Below are 19287 nucleotides of genomic sequence, written 5' to 3'. Positions count from 1 at the left end.
AGTTTGTCTGACTCGACGGAACAAATACAATATGCAAATATTATGACCACCTGAGAAAGCAACCACCTTGAAAATGACAGTAGTTTTCAATTATTCGCACTGCGTCGGCAGTAGTGACGAGATCCAAATGGCAAAGAACCTGCAGGGTAGTCTTGGGCAGGTTCTTATTGCAGATGCCCTGCAGGGACCCGCCGGAGATCAGCCCTGCAGCAGGACCCTCTGCAGGGTCCTGCTGCAGTCTACCACCAGTTGTAGGGTACCAGCTACCCAGAGCTTTGTAACGGGCCTGTCCAGCCCTTTTTCACCTACCGTCACCAGCTGCGCTGTTTAGATTATCACCTCGAATTGACTACTACAATGCTTCCACTACACATCGATGGAGTACCATGACAGCCATGCGACTAACAGCGGCAGTACATCGCGAAGCCAAGTACACAACATGCCAAAGACAGGTGCTCGGGATCGTTTCACCATACAGAAGTCGTTGCGAGTGTGCCCAGAAAACCATCATTTACGAGACATTCCTGGCATACAGCAATGATGGGTTCTGATGGCCGCCGTTCCTGCTGCAGCCATTTAGGCTTCTACTACGGTCGTTGACGGGACGAGAATGGCAGGGAGGAGTTATTACCCCAGCACGAGCTTTCTACCTTTGTTGACGCTTCGCCACCTCAAGCCTCGAATGTGTGCATGTTTCCAAAGCACGGCAGAAGGCAAAGAGCACGTGCTGGAGGTGGGGCATTCCTGAGAGAAGAGAGACGTCCTGCCGTTCTCCTCTTGTCGGTGACCATAAGAGTCATCTGGTAGTATGCCTTCTGTTTGTAGGGTTGCACGAATATTCAAAGTTTCGAAGAAAATAATGCCATACTCCATTCGAATTTAGAATCAAATAGGGCTATTCGGCAACTTAAAATATTTTCAAATTTCAAGCGTTCAACCATTCCGTTCGATATCGGAAGATAAGCTGTTGCGTGTATATGTTTAACTCCAAGGAAAGACGAGAGGCTCCGAAACGGTGACAATTTGAATTGCCGTCCCTGGTCGGAAGTAATGGTCTGCGGGACACCAAATCGACGAGTCAGCAAGTGGCTGGTTGCACTGTGATGTCCCTCACTGCAGCAACCTCGGGCCAATGCGTGAAGCGATCTACAGCGGTCGGTAGTCACGAGAAGGAGGAAGCAGTCCTACTACGTCAATATGGATCTGGGCGGAACCTGCGTCTGGTGGGCTAAGCGTCCCCAACGGTGTAATGGTATGCCGACGAATCTTTGAGCGCTGGCGTTGCCTGCAGGTCTTAGCACGATTCCGCACGTCGGCACCGATACGAAGTCAGATGAACCTTGCCACAAGTTGACGCCGAGTAGCACCACACTAGTTTCAAAGGTTCTCTGCCACGACAGTATTAGCGGCCGCAAACTATTCCGTCCACTTCGAAATTATTCAATTCAACATTATTCGTAGAAAGGAACTTATTCGCTTTGAATTGAAAAATCACTATTCGCACATTTCCATTGGTTTGTGGGCTGGTCACTAACCAGAAACTGCACGTCATGGTCGGAGGTCGCTGCACTTCGCCATCTGCAATGCTATTAAGAACATCCCAGGCAGCCGTTGAAGAAATCCTTTCGGCTTGCACTAACCGCTGTCATATGGCGACCGTGTAGCTTGTCACCATTTATTCGTCAGTTTGAAGGAATTCCCTCTAACTGCCAATATGTGTGCAGTAGCCAGAGGTTATTATGTGACGAGCTTTTGCAGTATCGTGAGACTGCTACAGGGCTCTCCAAGCAACCCTCAGACACGCGAGTTCGTAAGGCCACTTGGGCATACTATCTACGCAGATCGACATAGCCAAACTCACATGGGCTGAGCTGGGTGAGGCTGGTGCCGCCGACAATCTCCACGGTGCTGTCTGGAAGGTGAGCGGAGCAGGACGACTGTGAGCCCTCCATCTTGATGCACGACGACATTTCGTTGGTCCCCGGCTCTATCTTCACCGTCACCTGGTTCAAAAAGAAAAGCAACAAAGGACAAGGCGTTCGAGCTCCACAGTTTTTCTATTCCCGAGCTCCTCGACTAGAGCAACGGAACTGCATTTATTCAATTAATTTTTTTTCCCTCGAGGCCCGAAGGCATTAGGGAGAGGAGAGCAACGCAAAAGTTGGACAAAAAAATAAAATTAGGCACACTCAATGAACAAAATGACTGGTAATGGCAGATTTGAAAAGAACAGTTCGTGATGGTGGCGATTGACCAGGGAAGGGTGTGTTCCGGCCTCGGGAAGTATGGGGAACCAAAGAGGAGTGAACTGTTGCAATAGAGCTCGGAATGCCAACCTTGTGTCGACGACGAAGAAGAGAGGAAGCATAAAAAGAGTGGTTAATAATCCGTCGCATCTAAGAGAATTAAATTCAGTGCTAACGAAATTCAGTGCTAGTCTAACTCGATCCTGCTTGGACGATTTTAGCTTAAGTTGATGTCTGTTACGACGGCAGCATCCCGCCGTCTTGTTTGACCTAGACTCGCATCGACGGCTCTTCTGTTGTCTACCAAGGTTGTTCATCAACTTCGTACAAGCACCAACAGCTACTTTGACGGCATTGCCAGATCTAGCCTGGTCTTACTTAAAGGGAGCGTCGAACGTAACTGGCTTCAGACTTTATGCACTACATGCAAGCCTGCTAATGAGAGTATGGCCTAAGCATACCACCATCTAATGGTACCAAGCCAGAAGCTTCACTTTTGCAGTATTATTTCGAGAATAGGATTGGACATTTTCTTCCAGTCTCTTTTGGAAAGGTGGCCGGCATGATAGACCCTTTTCAAAAGTGTGCAACATTTAGCAGCTGCTGCACCCTTTATCCAGGTCCGCCACATGCTTGGGCATGCACTACGAGTACGTACTGGACACAAGGGCTGTGTCAACGTTTGGCACAAACTCGGCCGAGCTCGTAACGAGAACGAGCCGTGTCGGCGTTCGGCGAAGGCTCGGATCCAATCACACACTTCGTGCATGAAAAATGGCGACCACCAGTGTTGCTTGATGGGGTTTTGAAAAGGGTTCATCGTGGAGCCCAAGCTGCGTCACAGTGCTGGATGTTTTCCTCCAGAGGCTGCAAAATGTAGCTTGACACGAATATGTGGACTGTGCTCGCTTGGTCTCGGCTGCAACTAAGGCCTCCGCAGGTGTTCGGATTAGGGCTCATTCTCCAATCACGTGGCCTCTCGTTCCAGTCATAAACTAAGAAGGTAAATGCTGCTCGGTTTTTATCGACGTCCTTCGCAATAGCCAGTGCGTGGACAGAAAAACCATTAAGCATTAAGATATCATGAAGGTCGGACGATAGTTCTGTAGAGTATTTGGCAAAAATAAAAAGTGTGTCATGGTTCCCTCCTTTCATCACCTGCTTACGTCATCCATGAAGAATTCCGTCTGCCAAGTTGTTCATTACTGTACTGGCCTTCCCTGATACTCGCTACGCTGTCATTCAAAGCAACATCTGCCACCCCGATCAGATTTAGGAGAGTCTAACTTTGGCCGATGGCTTCACTGACTATAATAAGGAAGGAGATCAAGATCGACGGATTGATTGATTTCGAAAGGAACCTTCTAGAGGTCATAGAGGGGCAGTCAACATTTCTTTAAGAAGGCAAGACTCAAGGTGCCGGCGGCCATTTTCAAGCCTTTTGGGAAGATCCTTTTCAAGCCCTTTCCACCAGCTCTGACTACGTTTACACCTTGTTTATTATTGCCTGCCATGCTCCATTCCTCCCTAAGCTGACAGTGCAGTGGAAACTATATATGCTTGTTGGACCAATCCTACCTCTACCTTTCGCCACATGATCACGTCCACACCCACACGCAGCAAGTGGGGTCAGGTGATGAATGGGAGGTGGCCGATCAGTCCGGTGAGCATGTAGCTCCTACTGTACAGTTAGCTTAGGGGTGAACGGTGCATAGCGGTGAGCCTTGCTTGGTTCTGTCCAGTCTTACCCAGGCCACTGCCCCTGTCACAATTCATTAATTCCTTAGTCTATTTTCTATGCTCGTGAACAGCCGATGCCATGGTAATGATACACAAACACTAAGATTGACCGTGGCAAGCATACCTGACTAACAACCTGGAATCCGTTCAAAGCAGGGCCCTCCGTTTTATTTATTCCGACTATTCCCCTTATGCAAGCATATCAGGACTTCGCCAATCAGCCAACCTTGACACACTTTCTCACCCGCCGCAGTGTGTCTCGTCTTTCTCTTCCTCATCGGATCTTTTATTACAACAGTCATCTCAGACAAAGTTTGTTATCACCTCCTTACCGCATTTTCCCTCGTCTCGGCCATTCTTGTAAACTCCGTCTGATTTCATTGTCAACCGTCACTCACCAAATGTCTACTTTACCGTTGGCCATTGACGACTGGAACTCACTGCCTGACGTAATTGTTTCCTTATCTGATACTAAGAAATTTTCTGCAGCCATCAGCTTATTTTTTTCTAACCCATAACTAGATTACAACGTGTTTTTGTAGATGAATAGTTTTGTGACTTGTTTTTTTTTTTTAAGCGTTCACTCCCTTGTTCAATGCCCCCTGGGCCTTCAAGGAATAATAAATGATGATGATGATGATTACAATTTAAATGCTAAAAATTGGTCAATATCCATTGTACCAATTTTTTAGAATTTAAATTGTCAATATCCACTGCACTGAGGGTATTGAATTAAAACTTGTTGTTGGCCTAGTTAGTTCATGATGCAGTCTAGAGGTTTTTGTGCGACACAAGGGACAATCACAAGCGAGTAGACACGGACAAGCGCAAACTCACTTCTCAGCACCCTACAAATGCGTTTTGCGTGTCCCAGGGACGGTCTTACTTGTCCAAACAGTGCCGTAATCTCTGGGGGTATAAGACCTTTTTTAGGTAAAAGGTGATGACTCTCGCCCGGCAGGTAGAAGAAACAATGTAGCTCACCAAGGAATTCACTTGAGACACTTGTGCTTGTCCATGTCTACTCGCTTGTGATTATCCCTTGTGTCGCGCAAAAACCTCTAGACTGCATCATGAACCAACTAGGCCAACAACAAGTTTTAATTGAATACATTTCTTCTACAACGGGCCCTTTCTACAATGTTCCATATTCTACGTCTCAAGTGAATTCCTCGGTGCTGAGAAGTTTGTTTTCGCTTGTCCGCGTCTACTCGCTTGTGACTGTACCTTGTGTCGTGCAAAAACCTCTAGACTGCATCATGAACCAACTAGGCCAACAACAAGTTTTAATTGAATACATTTCTTCTACAACGGGCCCTTTCTTCAATGTTCCTTATTCTACGTCTCAAGTGAATTCCTTGGTGAGCTACATTGTTTCTTCTACCTGCCGGGCGAGAGTCATCACCTTTTACCTGAGAAAAGGTCTTATACCCCCAGAGATTACGGCACTGTTTGGACAAGTAAGACCGTCCCTGGGACATGCAAAACGCATTTGTGGGGTGCTGAGAAGTGAGTTTGCGCTTGTCCGTGTCTACTCGCTTGTGATTGTCCCTTGTGTCGCGCAAAAACCTCTAGACTGCACTGAGGGTGTTTACAGAAGTGTCGTACGCGAGTCACGAACCCAATTGAAATGAATCGCCCAAGTAAGAAGGACAAAGTCGCTAAACTAGCCTTGGAACAAGAACACGAATAGATGAGGTGAGATCAGTTCAATTAATTAATCCACAAAGGCATTTATACAAAAATACGAAATCTCACTCACGTTTTCTGGAACTTAAAGTAGGGCAATTGCATCATTCCAAAAGTCTCCCGTATCTAAATAAATTGCACAAATGATATAACAATGCCGAAAATATAAGAGAAATTATGGAGTGACACACAAGGTAAGATACAAAAGTTCTGGGACTGGGTTTACAAGCTCAGAGATTGTCAGAGTGAGGAAGCCAAAACACATACCGTAAAATCCTGAAATAGCGCCCACACTCGATAGATCGCCCACTCCGCTTTTATGTTCGAACACGTGTTTTTCCCTCGAATACTGATAGGTCGCCCACCTTCCAAAAATAGCGATGCCCGAAGGTTGAGAAAGGTGCCGGAGGGTAGGGGAGAAGGTTCGGAAAGCCTAGGATTCCCTTCACAAAAAGAAGAGGCCACACACAATAAGGGAGATAAAATAACGGAAGGAACCTGGAAAGCGGTCAAGGTCACTTATTGAATGACATCAGGAAAGCGTTGAAGGTCACTTAGTGGTTGTCGTCAGATCGCCCGAGAACCCCAGAAAATCTTTCGACCAGCAAACTGTGAAGACGTTTCTTGTGTATACTCGGGATGAGGTCCAGCTATACCATCCAGAAGAAAGTGGAAATCGTGGAATGGCACCGCAAGAACGGAGCTAACGTGAGCAAGACTGCGCGCCATTTCGAAGTTGACCGGAAGCGTGTACGGGAATGGAATACGAGCTACCAAGTACAGTAAAACCTCGTTATAACAAAGTTGAAGGAGCGGTCGTAGTTATTTCGTTATAACCATTAGTTTGTTATAGCCAATGTCCATTTCTCCATACTATTAGCAAGCAAGGGGAATTATGATTGCTTTGTTATATCCATTAGTTTGTTATATCCCATTTTGTTATAACGAGGTTTTACTGTACTTCTACAACAATGCCATGGAACGAACAAGTTGAAGAGAGCAATAGGTAGGGGACGACCCGTTTTTAGTGAAGAAATCGACGACGCACTGATGGACTTCCTGGAGACTGAGATCCGCCGGTCGAGCAGTCAGCAATCGCCTGCTTCAAGAGCATGCGCGGAAACTGGCAGAACAGATGGGCCTAGGAAACTTCCAAGCGTCATGCCAGTACATAGCTAACTGGAAGAAGCAATTTAATGGGTCTATGCGGGTGGGGACCAACGAAAGTCAGAAGCTGCCTGCCGACTACGTTGAAGCAATTACGGTGTTCCGAAAGGCTCTGTCAACTCTGCGCCTGGAGCACAACTACTCGGACTACAACATAGCCAACATGGATCAGACTATGGTCCGGATGGATTGCCCTGCTGCGAGAACCAACAATGCTGTCGGCGAGTCGAGTATTCGCATCGCTAACACCCGCTGTGCTCAGCGAGGGATGACGGTGGCCTTGTGCGCGACAACAGCGGGCATCAAGCTACCTGCTTTGATCGTACTGAAGGAGCCAACCGGCCGGATTCCCCCCAGAGTACTCTTTTCTCTAAGGATTCCAGGTATGTTGTAATTAATCACCATTCAGGGTATAAATATCGAAACAAAGCCTTAGAAATACGTAAAATTAAGGCTGACAGCATTTTTTTTTTTAAATAGAGGGACTGTTGCGTCATCCATTGACAAAACGCCACAGCCCGTTTTGTTTTGCATCGCCCCATTTCCGAAAGATGGCGTAGCCGTTCTGGCCGGCGCCATCTTGAGCGCACGAGCAGTTGGCGAGGGACCAGCTGGCTTTCCGAAGCTTACTCACTTGCGCGTGCTTCGGCGCTCGGCCATAAAATCGGGCAGTTCGCATATCTTCACTCATCGGCGTAGCATGTGTAATGTGCGTTTGGGGCCCGAACTGTTATTTCATGTTATACTTGTTGTACTTGCAGCGAATGTGCGAGTTACTTCTTCCAAAAACGGTTGGATGACCTCTTCCGTCCTACTGAAGCGGACTAGGAGAGTTTGGGGCCCGAACGCCAACGACGTGAGGAGACTGCTCATACTGGACCAAGCATCCATATACAAGACAGAGGCGGCCCGAGAAGTGCTCGATGCAAAAGACACCGACGCCGTCTTGATACCGGGCGGTTCGATAGCGAAAGCGATGTGTCGTTTGACGGTTTCAGCGATGAGAGCTAGGGAAATAAAAACCCACGCTGCTTTGGCGCACGCGTTACTCGAATTTTCTTTGTGATTTTGGTTATTAAATACTGAAAGATCGCCCACCCCACTTTTTTAGCCAATTATCTACGGCGAAAAGGGGGGCGTTAATTCAGGATTTTACGGTACTTCTTCAAAAACATTGGTATTTGTATTTCGAACTGTAGATCAACTATCATGCTCAAAATTGCACGTCATGAGGAACGCAGCTGACGTTCTTGTCTTGGCCCCTCTGGCATGCATTGCTGTGTCTTTTCAAAGCGTCGCCTCGTCGTCCTTTCCTACCTCCTCTATTGTGTGACATTTGCGACTCGTTTCAACAGATCCTTGCGTTTGGCAGATGGCCTTCTACCCTTGAGTGACGCCATGCATGCGTGCAAACTCCGAGTTGGCCTCCGTTATTTATTTATTTATTCAGAATACCTCTAAAGGCTCTTATTAGTACATAAAGGGGGGGGGGGGGGGGGGGGAGGGCAAACAACTATATCATAGTACAGTGATAAAACAAAAATTATACAAAGACAATATGAGAACAAGGAATAAAAAAGAATTTTAAGTATTACTATAACTGCGGACGAGCTCTAGGAAGTTAGACATACATTAGAGTGTAATTCTGCACCCTTGCAACCACCCGCCTCTGCCGGCCAGTGTAGAGCTTGTCGAAACACATCTCTAACCCGTCCTTTGTGATGTCCTTCGGTTCCAGCAGCGTTGTGCTCCCTCCCTCGAGCACTCAAAAACCAACGACGTCGAAGTCGACCCGCTGGCTCAGGAAATGGGTGGCTGTCTTGAGGGCGAGGTGAGGCGAGTTTGGTGGGTGTAAAACAATCGTTGTGCGCATACGTTCAAACAGCGCGAAGTTTGTCAACCCCAATGGGTCTTGGCGTCTCTTCCGCGGCAGATGAAGAGTTCGGCTAATACCACCGCTAGCCTGAGGTCTTTTAATGTGCATCACACAGCAGAGATACTTGACTGCAACTACTACGCTCACCCAGGTTGAAACCAAGAGGGGTGGGCGGGTGAACCCAGGATATCTGAGCTCTACCGGGTGAACTTTCACTCCCCGTGCTCAGAGTTGCGGCGCGTTAATGCGCTCGGTCACCGATCCCCCCCTTTTTACCATGGGTCTGCGTACAGAAAAGTTAGTATACGTATAGATGCAGTCCCGTAACTTTCGGATCCCGGCCGCGGACTGTTTTAGGTCTCTCAGTTGGCTATTTGAGTAGAGAGGATCAAAAACAAGCTTCTGTCAGCTTCTTGGAGGCACGGGAGGAAAAAAACCTCGGACTGTTCTTTCGTACTCGCGAGCAAGGTGAGGGGGGCAGGGAGGAGCTCCAGTTGTCCCGCCTCCGGCGTGAACTTTCTACCTTCGACAACGTTTCGACATCCTGCGCATGGAGCATGTGCTGCCGGCTGGACGTTCCAAAGACGCGCCCTGCCGTTCTCACTCTGTTGGCGACCATAGCGGTTCTCGTTGGAGAGCTCTACTGTAATTTGGGTAAACTTGGGGTTTCTTGGAATGACGACGGATGTCGCAGCTCGGCCCACAACACCCGATTACAGTCGTGTGCCGTTTTAAACACCGCCTGCACCAGTGGCCGGGGAGGGGGGGCTTATGGGGCTTCGACAGCCCCCAAAATATCCAGCCAAGCTATATTATACACGTGCATTTTTTTCCCCCTCCGCATCCTGAGTCATGGACATCCCAACCATCTCGGCCTCAGCCCCCCCCCCCCCCCCCCCGAAAAAAATTCCTGGCTACACCACTGGCCTGCACCCCATACAGTATACAGGTTTTTTTTTTCTAAAAACAGGAGGTGAGGGTTAGATAAGTTTTGTTTTCGCCATGCATATATGGGGCTCAGCAGACATTAAATGAGGGGATACTTGTCGTGGTAAGTTGACCAATTAAGGGAGCTGTGCAACAATTTCAGGGCTTTGCTTAAATAATTGCGGAAGTTGATGCCTGACACTTCTGAAGTGAGCTAAAGAAAACAGAGTTTGTCTGGATACCCTAGTTTTTATTTAAAAAAAAAAATAAAAAAGATCCAGGTTTTTGCCACCTCTCAACTTGTACATCGTCTTCCGGGTCACGTGCGCAGTGACGTCAATGGGGTAGGCGCGGGGTTCCAGTAAAGTTCTCCCTTTAGAGCCACCAGCGAGCAACGAGAACTCATCCGCTCATGACCGCGTGACCATGTGCTGGCGGGCGCAGCGCGAACAATATGGTGAAAGGAGGAAAGTCTCATCCGAGTCCAGCCATACCCGTCTGGCCCTGTCCCCCTCCCCCTCCGGCTTCTGGCGGCTGTTCGCGGTAGCAGATAGAGCTGACGGTTTGTGGACCTAGGATAGATGGCGCCACTAAAACTTTGTATAATAAAAGTTTTGTCGATGGTACCAGGTTTTTGACTCATTTATATTTATGTTGGAACGACAAGATTTATAGAAAAGTTACCTTTTATCGAGCAGGTATTCGCACAACTTGCTATCTGTCTACAAGACCCCCATGACGTAATGCCGCAAGTTTTTCATGGCCGCCGCTCGTGGCTGCAGGTTTGGGAATATTCTAATTTTTGCCTCGCTATTACGTAGCAGAATCGCAACATTTTGGTGAAAGGAGGTATGTTTTCTGTCATTTGTGACAAGGTGAACAATGTCAAGAGTAGAAGATACCAATTCTTTCAACGTTAAAATCGTTGCACAGCTCCTTGAACTAAAATCTGTTAGTGAACTTTTATTATTGGTTTTAGGGATCATGTTGTAACTGCAGTATTGATGGAAATTACTACTAAAAGCCAGAACAATTAAAAAAGTTGGCAAAAAGGTAATTGATTCTAAAATATTAATCGACAAACTTTAGCTTTTTTTTGCCCCATTTAAAATTTGTTTTCTAAAAGAGTGTTGCAAGCGCTGCTTACAATGATACTGGGAAGAGCGACTTAGCCGCTTCAATAATGTTGTCACTATCTCGGCAGCACGTCGGTGGGTGCGCCGATGACACGAGTGACGATGCGACCAAAATGACTACGTCACTCTTCCAAGCAAAATTGCGGGTGGACTTCGCTTCTAAATCAAGCGAAAAACCGCGAAAGTCATTCAAGAAATGTCTAAAAAAGATCATTGCCTTTTTGCAAATGCTTTAGATTGGTCTGACCTCTAATGATAAATGCCATCAATACCGCAATTTTAGAATGACTCCTAAAACCATCAATAAAAAGTTAATGAACAGATCTTAGTTAATTAGTCAACTTGCCGTGACGTTTATCCCCTCATCTAATGTCCGCCGAGCCCAATAAATACATGTTGAACACAGAACAGGTCTAACCCTCACCCCCTATTTAAAAAAAAAAAATCTGTTCAAACTAAAATTAGGTGCCCTGTATTACACTGCATTACAAGGATATGAATGGTCGACATCGAATGTTGCCTCTTTGCAAGAGCTGGTTCGCACAGTTGCCTTTCAGCGCAACGGAGTGTGCCGTCCTCGCTTGTAAGTGCTTACGAGAGGACACAATAGCGTACTGGCGCCATCTGTGAGGTAGCCCTGGAACTGCACGTAACTAGACTGAAGGTTCTGCAGTATCTGCGAGAACCTACAAACTATTTACGAGAAATGATCGCTTGTAACATTGTCACTATTATTTCAAGCATGCTGTGAAAGAACGCAGATAATTGTTTGAGGGATACCTGGGGGTACCAGTGTGATCTCCCATTGATGAAACACCCACGCAGCAATGCGAACCAAGGTTAGTGGAAAAAAACAACAACAATAGAAATAAACACGGGACAAAAACAGCAGAGCTCAGATTGCGGCTTTCCAGCGAGTAACTGTGAAAGAAGAGTGGAGAACCTCACGCACTCTGGAGCAAAAAACCTCTCTGAAATCTGACACATATATTATCTGCAGTCGAAGAGTCTGTCAGATTCCGAGGAGTCGGCGAGAATCTGAACAGTCGGTCAGATTCCGGGCTGAGATTCGGGCTTCCAAAAGGCGACACGGCTCCGAAGGAACAAGGAAGTGTATGTTGAGAGGCTCCGCCCCCAAAGTATAGCAGCCATAACCGCTTGCATGAGAGCCCAGCTGTTGCTGGGAATTTGCTGCCTGTTTGTTTATCTGTCCGGTAGTCCCATCTGTGTTCGTCCTTCATTTCTTCCCCCAAAGTGGCTATCGCAGCCATTGTTCCGGGTTTGTGAGGCACAAAGACGCTTCTCTGAAGGATTGCATCTAGTAGAAGTATTCGCGACTCCAGCAAAACGGACGCCGCCAAGCGGGAAAACCGGGAACCAGCCGGTCCAGGTCGCTCCGCGCCCCTCCGCGTCTCTGGTGGCTTTCGCAGAGACGTGTTGTCGGCGCGGTGGCGAACAATGTAATTTGACGAAGGTCCGAATATTTCTTAAGTTTGCCTGAGTGATCATTAGTGTGGTGAAGCCTCAGTAGATTGTTTTCTTCTATTACGTGTTTGAAAGCCCGTTTACTCCACAGCACACAGTCGCGTGCTTTCGATTTCTTGGATGGAGAGGAATCACTGAAAAACTTTTTGATTTCTTGTCTGTCTCGAATCACATTCAAAGTGACGACTGCTTGGTAACTGATACTGGAGGGAACATCAATGTTGCAGTCAAGTGAATAGGAAGGTTCGATAGCTGCTTTTCTTGAGTTTGGTTGTGTTCGGTTAGCTTCAAGTTTGAGCCACCCACGCCGGTCGGTGCGTTGGGTATTCATCTTGGCTGCTTTTCCTGGAAAAAGCCTCTGGACCACACTGAAGGAGTTGGGCTCATTTCGCAATTACTTGATTCAGGAAAACTTGCTCGCTGCAAATGATGAATGAGGGAAATTATCTGTTTTCAAAAGGTGGGAGACAAGTCTTGCAACGTTAGATGCTGTCACGGCATTTTGACCTATCGCGCCTCCAATATTTATATTACGAGGACGTCGAAGCCAGCAGCAATATACGTCTACATTGGTCAGGTTGACCGGCCACAAAAAAATACTAATTTTCTCCGTTCAGGATTCGAAGCAAAGTTCAATTCAGATAGAGGTTCTGCGTGGATCTTCAATGAAGACTCTCTTCAGTTTGTCTCCGTGCTGCCGGCTATAGAACCATTTGGCTAAGTTTAAGCAGTATATCTCCGTCTGTCAAATATACTTTTATTCAGCAGCTCACCTAATAGCTAGTCAACTAAGCTCATATTTCAACCCGAAGGATATACTAATATCGCTTTAGTGGGACCCCCATAGTACGTAATATAATACATAACCCGCTCGTCAAAATGACTTCTCGATTGCTACTAAAACCTGAATTGAAATACGAGTATCAGCTACTTAGTGGGGCGCCGGCGGGTTAACATGGTCCTTGGCTCAAGAAGCGGTTGCTTAATTTTCGTAATTTTCCTGCAGCCTGTGTTGTTGGCCGAGCAGACGACTGGAGCTGTTTCGTAAACGCGGATACGCACAAAAGCTCGATTTCGCGGACAGATAAGTCGCATGGTCGAGGCATGCGAGTTAGCTGAAAAGTTACTCTCTGTGGAACAATTCTATAGTCATCGCCGCTTTCCTTAGATGATCAAAACTGATTAGTATATTACCATCTCTCCGGAGCCCATAGTTTCGGTTTTGAACGAAATCTCCGAAACGAAAGTTTGACACGAAAATAACAAAAAAACACCGGCAAAACAAAACTATGCTTTGCAAGTTTATCTGCACCGGCTACACTAAACCGTCTCAGTTCAAATACCTATAAAATTGGGCATTAAACAAAAGAAAATCTGTTAAATTGAACGCGCCACCTGTTCAGGCGGCCCGGCCCAGCCGCCGCGACCTGGACTCAGCCGCCATGTTTGTTTGGTGGTGGCGCCCCCTATAGGTCGCTGGAGTCGCGAATATTTCAGCATTAAGACCCACAAGACTGATCCTGTTTAAAGCCACTGTGACAGAGGAAAGTTCTTGGCTGTGCAAGGAGGTCTTCTTTCTTCAGAATTGTTTGTTTAGTTCAGTAGAAAACAATTGTTTTCTGGTGCGCACTTTTGAGACAACATTAAATCTTTCAAGGAATAGTAATCCTCGGAAGTGCGTGATGCTTCCGGTGCTGATGTTGTGGACCTTTTTTATTCCCTTCCCACTTACAGTCTGTGAAATCCTGTGTCAAGGAGTACGGAGAAGTCCTTTCCTAAAATTTGAGTGAAGTTGCTTCTGCAAAATCAGTAGAGCTTTCAGATTTTATCTTAATTTTAAGGTTCCCGAATAATGGAATGTTTATTCTCTGCAAAGGTCAGAGTGTGCACTGGCCCCTTATAGCAGCTGTGCCATTGATAGTGTCTTCTGTTCCACATCTGTCGAAAAAGTATTCTGGAGATGTACAAACAAGACAAGAGGAACGTACAGTGCTGATCCAGTGGCAGATCCAAGGGAGGTGCGACGGGGGGGCACCCCCCCAAACAAAGTCGACCCCCCTCCCTCCCCCCTTCTCGGAGGGCAATTTGACATGGGTGGACCCCCCTTGCACAAAAAAGGATGGGAGAATAGTATCCTTAAAAATTTTCCCCCTCCCTCAAAACGGAGTTCTGGATCCACCCCTGCGCTGATCATATTTAGGTAACACTCTTAAGCACTTGTGCAGTATAAGGTCGAGTTATTCCATACAAATATGCTTCAGTGCTGTTTTACTATATATATATATATATATATTTTTTTTTTTTTGCATTAAAATTAATTTTAGTGCTTTAGTCAAATGAGGTTGGGAGTGTACCTAGAAAAATGTGATGGTCGTATTTGAAAGCCGTGCCCCCAGTCTTGGTTTTACGCTTGAGGAAGCTAATGAGGGTTGTTTTGCTATTCATTGATTCATCGCTCTAGCTAAATAATAATCACGCATGTTGATCCTTTAGTCCCCCATCCAAGAAGGAGGGTCTTAATTTCGGAGTTGTCCCATTCTAGGTTGGTTCAGGGGTATGCAGTTCACTCTCTTGTTGGTTCAGCACCGAAAAAGTTGTGTCATCACTCCTCGATTCGTAGTTTCACGGCTTAGGCCGACACGACTGAAATCGGCCGAGTTTCTGTCAACAATTTTAAATGAAGACGTTGCCAGCAACAGTAACCTTACTGACATTAGTCTCTGGGGCACTAAACAAACACTTGCACTGGCGTTGAAGTAGCCGGGACACTTGTAACCTTCCGCACCTTGTCCGAAGTTACAAATCTTGCCCCTACAGTGTTTACATTAAGTTAAACTTTCGCTTAAAGTTTGTTTTTTATACAGGTATACCCTTCAACCTCTGAGTGGTAACAGTGTTTAATTTTTACTTTTTTTTCTTGTTTCCGTCAAACTTTTATTGACTAACCGGTTAAAAAAGATTAATCGCGATTAAAGCATTACTTGATAAATCGGTAGGTTAATCAAGCAATTTCCCAGCAGCAATGTTTGGATTGCGTCTTCAACTAGTACGTTAGGAATCCCGTGCCGCCCATGCACCTAAAGTTGTCCCGAGATGCAACAAACAACGTCGCAGGAGCCGGTGCGCCAAGCTGTTCGGTCGCGCGATCCCGGCATTTCATCGTAGAAGTTTCGTTTATTTTCCTATTTATTTTCCCTTTTCTTCATCAGTGTGACGAAAGTATATGTTTTTTAATTACTGAACGGTGTTTTCAAATGTTTTCTATAAGTGTATCACAATCACTTGTGCAAACCGGCTTGGTGATCGGGACATATAGTTTGCAGCATGTTCTTATATTGTCATGTACTTGTTGCGTAAAGATTGGTGTATTCTGCTGTACCAGTGTCCATCCTGCTAAAACCTCAATGAGGTTGGAGCACAGTGCAATCCACTTATAACAATTATGAGGAGACCCTAAAAATGCAATTGTTATAACTGATTATCATTGTATCTGGACGAGAAACAGGTCGTTTCTACTCTATAAACTGATCGCTATAAGCGGTATATCACTATATGTGGTATCACTATCGTTATAAGTGGATCGCACTGTACTGAATGAATAAATAAATAAAGAAATAAAAAGTATGCGCGAGCGCGAGTGTCGCTGTCGTTGTCCCCAACTCCCGGTTGTCAAACCTTTCGAGGACCGTATGGCTGGAGACCGACCTGTGGCAGGAAAGTCGTCTGCCCAGGCTTGCGGCAGGCAACAACGCGACACTTCTGCGTTGTCGTCGGGAGAAAATTGAAGGACCACTTTTGAGGACGCGCTACAGGCACCGTGGCGCTGGTGTCAACAAGGGGGCAGAGAGCTTGGCGCACTTTTCTTTGAGCATGTCGACAATCTAGCATTTTTCGCCGCATGTCTGGCAACTGGGACTTTTCATCGGAGCTTCGGACCCACCCCGGGTTAGCCGCATTGCAGATTACAGTGACGCGTCGTCATATTGAGACTATTTCTCGTTAAATGTAACCGTCCTCGGCCCTGTACGTGCAATCAACTGCTCGAACTTCCTTAGTGGAACTGTGTACGCAATCGCCTGGCTCTTTTTCGCTTCTGTGTGAAAACAAATGGAAAAAGCTTATTTGTACGTTCTCTCGTTAGAGGTTAGTAAAGCCTCTCTTCGTAAGGCAGCACAAGACAAACAGGATCTCTTCGGAGTCTTCTTTGATTGCCGATCATCCCCCATAGATGGCCGTCTCCGGCAGAGACGCTGAAGGGTCCGGAGGTGAGAACACTCATACCAGTTCATCTGAAACTACATACTACAACTGTACAACCCAAACAACCAGTACCATCAGCAACTACAGAGACACTAGGACTGGCAGCATCACTGTGGAGACAAGTGCACGGCTCTGCTGCAACCACTGAAGGATGGTGGCATCTTTTGGTTGAATGGAAGGTAGACTCCAGCAACCGTTCTGAATGCCGAGCTCACGGGTGTACACACTCCGGTCATCGACTGGTGTGGTCTGCAGGCAAACAGATACCATCTGGGGCCATGGTTCCAGATGCCTATTGCACATCCAGCTCTGCAATTGTCATCCGAGCATAATGTCAAGAGTTGTGTACAAGCATTGCTTCCTCCAACAGAGGATTGCCAAACTCATGCCATGCCTGGAATCACCTGCAGATGTTCAGGACTTAAAGTGAGGATCTCCAGCTGTTATAAGAACTGACCGCAGAGTTTGGAGACCAGTTCTATTTTTGTGAGTTCTATAATTGCAACCTCCGGCCATTGGCTGTAGTTGGCTTGTGATGCCTCTGGGAATGATAGCCAGGTCCATCTCACCTTCAAGAAGTTTAGCCTTGACAGAGCCTGTGAGGAGCTTGTGGCACGAGTCCGAAACAAGGAGCAATCTGTTCCACGGCATAGCACCTGGACGGCGTTGCCAAACCAGCTTGACCCACTCCTCAACTATGGCAGAAGTCATTCAACCTTTCTCGTGCACCTGCACAACCATCTTCTTGGGCGTTTCCTCTCCAGTGGGAAGTGTTTTCCGCTTGAAACTTACGTAAGCCGGCAGCTTGTGTCCATCAGTGGTGCAGCTCAACATCACCACTGTCTGCTGTTTCTCGTATCCAGCTGACCAAATCTTCACTACTTTTGCGCCCTTTACATTCACTGTGTATGCCAGGGACATGTCGAACTGGTGTCTGATCAATGTTGCTGATTTGTCCCAGTGGGTAATTCTTTTCTTGTCTCTTTTTTTATCACATATCACTGGAATTGAATCAGCTTTTCCTCAAAATGGGCTGGAAAATTCTGGCAAACTGATGCCGGAGAACAAACTCAAATTGTTTCACACGAACCTTCGGACCCAGCCCCTGCTTGCTTTGAACTCCGTCTGGGTTACACCTCGTGCTTTCGCAACTTCACTCGCTTTGGCTTGGATAATTTCCGTGGTAGCAGGAAGTGCAGAAACTCTATGGGTTTTGGCGAAGCTTGCGACCTCGCCTTCTACTTCAGGATGTTGACCTTATTTGCGGTCCCCAGAACGCCATTTTTGTTGCAGCACAGTCAAGCAGATGAGCACATTGTTTTCTACAACTGCGCACATTCTTTTCGTCGACGCCAAGGTCTCGCTGGGCCTGGAGGTTCGACGATTTTTCAGCAGCAAAAACGACTTTTCGCTTAAAAGCCGCAGTGTAGTGGGACCGACTGGTTGGGGCCATCGTGGCAAAGAAACAAACCCCAAACTCGTGGAAAATACATCTAAAACTGTGAACTGTGGTTAAGGTGCACAGCATTCATAGCTGAACAGACATCCTATGCTTGCCCACTAATCGTAGGAATAATCAAGATGGCGTCGACGGCGTGTCGGTTTCGGGTAGTCCTGGGCACGGCCGCGAGATAGCGTAACAAAGATGCGGTTTTTAGAGCCATATATAGGGGAAGAGTCTGGACATTTATTGTCCTCGGTGACCTCCCGCCGCACGTTTGCTGATCCTGTACTCCTCCCATAGAACTGACGTCAGGCCTAGCAACGGAAAACGTTAGGGGAACAGCGCGGACCCGTCCACCATTACCGATCTCAGGCCAATGTGTGCGCATGCAGGGCCGGATGGTATCCTGTGTACAGACCCATATTTTTAGGTTTTATGCTAAGAAAATGGTCGGTTGTTGTATGGTCAGATGTTCCAATCACAGCCGTTACGGTTTTAGTTTTTTCTTTTTAATTTCTTTTTAATGATTCTAAAAAAAAAAAGTCTAGGGATGTGCGAATAGCGATTCGAATCGAATAGCGCAGCGTCATTCCCAGCATCTGCACTGCAAAGAAAACCGGTAGGTCCTGGTTTCTCCTAGCATTGTGAACGGTATAAATGACGTAGCGTTATTCGATTCGAACCACTATTCGCACACCCCTAAAAAAGTCACAAAATATGGTTGAATAAAATCAAATGCGACAATTGTGGATGCCAAAGGAAGGCTCTAGTCTTTGTGAGGTAACAAAAGAGTGCTTTTTTCATCTTGAAACATTTTATAAAATGCAGTTTTAGCAAAGAAAACTAGCAAACTACTTGCTACACAAAGCTTGCATGTAATGTGCAAGTGAATAATTGCAGCCAAGACAGGGACATCCCATCTATGAAGCTTTTTCCCCTGCCTTCTTCACACCGCGAAGTGAATGAAGTTATTATTTGATGCATTCTAATAAACAAGAGTGGCTGTTTAGGCTAGTTGGTTGGTCATTTCATAAAACTTGTGCTTGCACAGTAAAGATGAGGACGAAGGGAGGGCAGGACACAAAAGGGGCGCATTCTAATAAACATTATTTTTGTATGAAAAAGCTAGTTTTGTTGTCTTTCTATCATCTAATAATTTTCATGTAATGACACGACGATCGATGCTGTGATATCAACACTGTTCGGAACAGCCAATTAATCGAGTTAAATCTATTAAAACGAGCAAGCTTACCATTTGCGAAGAGCCGCCTGACGCTGAGTTGCTCGATGTTTATTTCATAACCTTCCGTTATAAAA

At 46.4% G+C, this 19287-nt stretch overlaps 1 protein-coding gene across 5 annotated transcripts in view; it reads right to left on the bottom strand.

The window, feature by feature from the left end:
* Positions 1–19287, bottom strand: part of LOC8041250 (ecdysone-induced protein 74EF) — a 354809-nt gene that overhangs the window by 280931 nt on the left and 54591 nt on the right. For all 5 annotated transcript variants that reach the window (XM_042293160.1, XM_042293164.1, XM_042293162.1 and 2 more), the window contains exon 5: positions 1862–2003. In XM_042293160.1, coding sequence (XP_042149094.1) covers positions 1862–2003 — 142 coding nt within the window. The remainder of the gene's footprint in view (positions 1–1861; positions 2004–19287) is intronic.

This window comes from Ixodes scapularis, unplaced genomic scaffold (genome assembly GCF_016920785.2).
Source record: "Ixodes scapularis isolate PalLabHiFi unplaced genomic scaffold, ASM1692078v2 PGA_scaffold48__2_contigs__length_671460, whole genome shotgun sequence".
In the NCBI taxonomy this organism is placed as follows: domain Eukaryota; kingdom Metazoa; phylum Arthropoda; class Arachnida; order Ixodida; family Ixodidae; genus Ixodes; species Ixodes scapularis.
The sequence above is the reverse complement of the archived record's forward strand: the minus strand, read 5'-3'. Positions and strand labels throughout refer to the sequence as shown.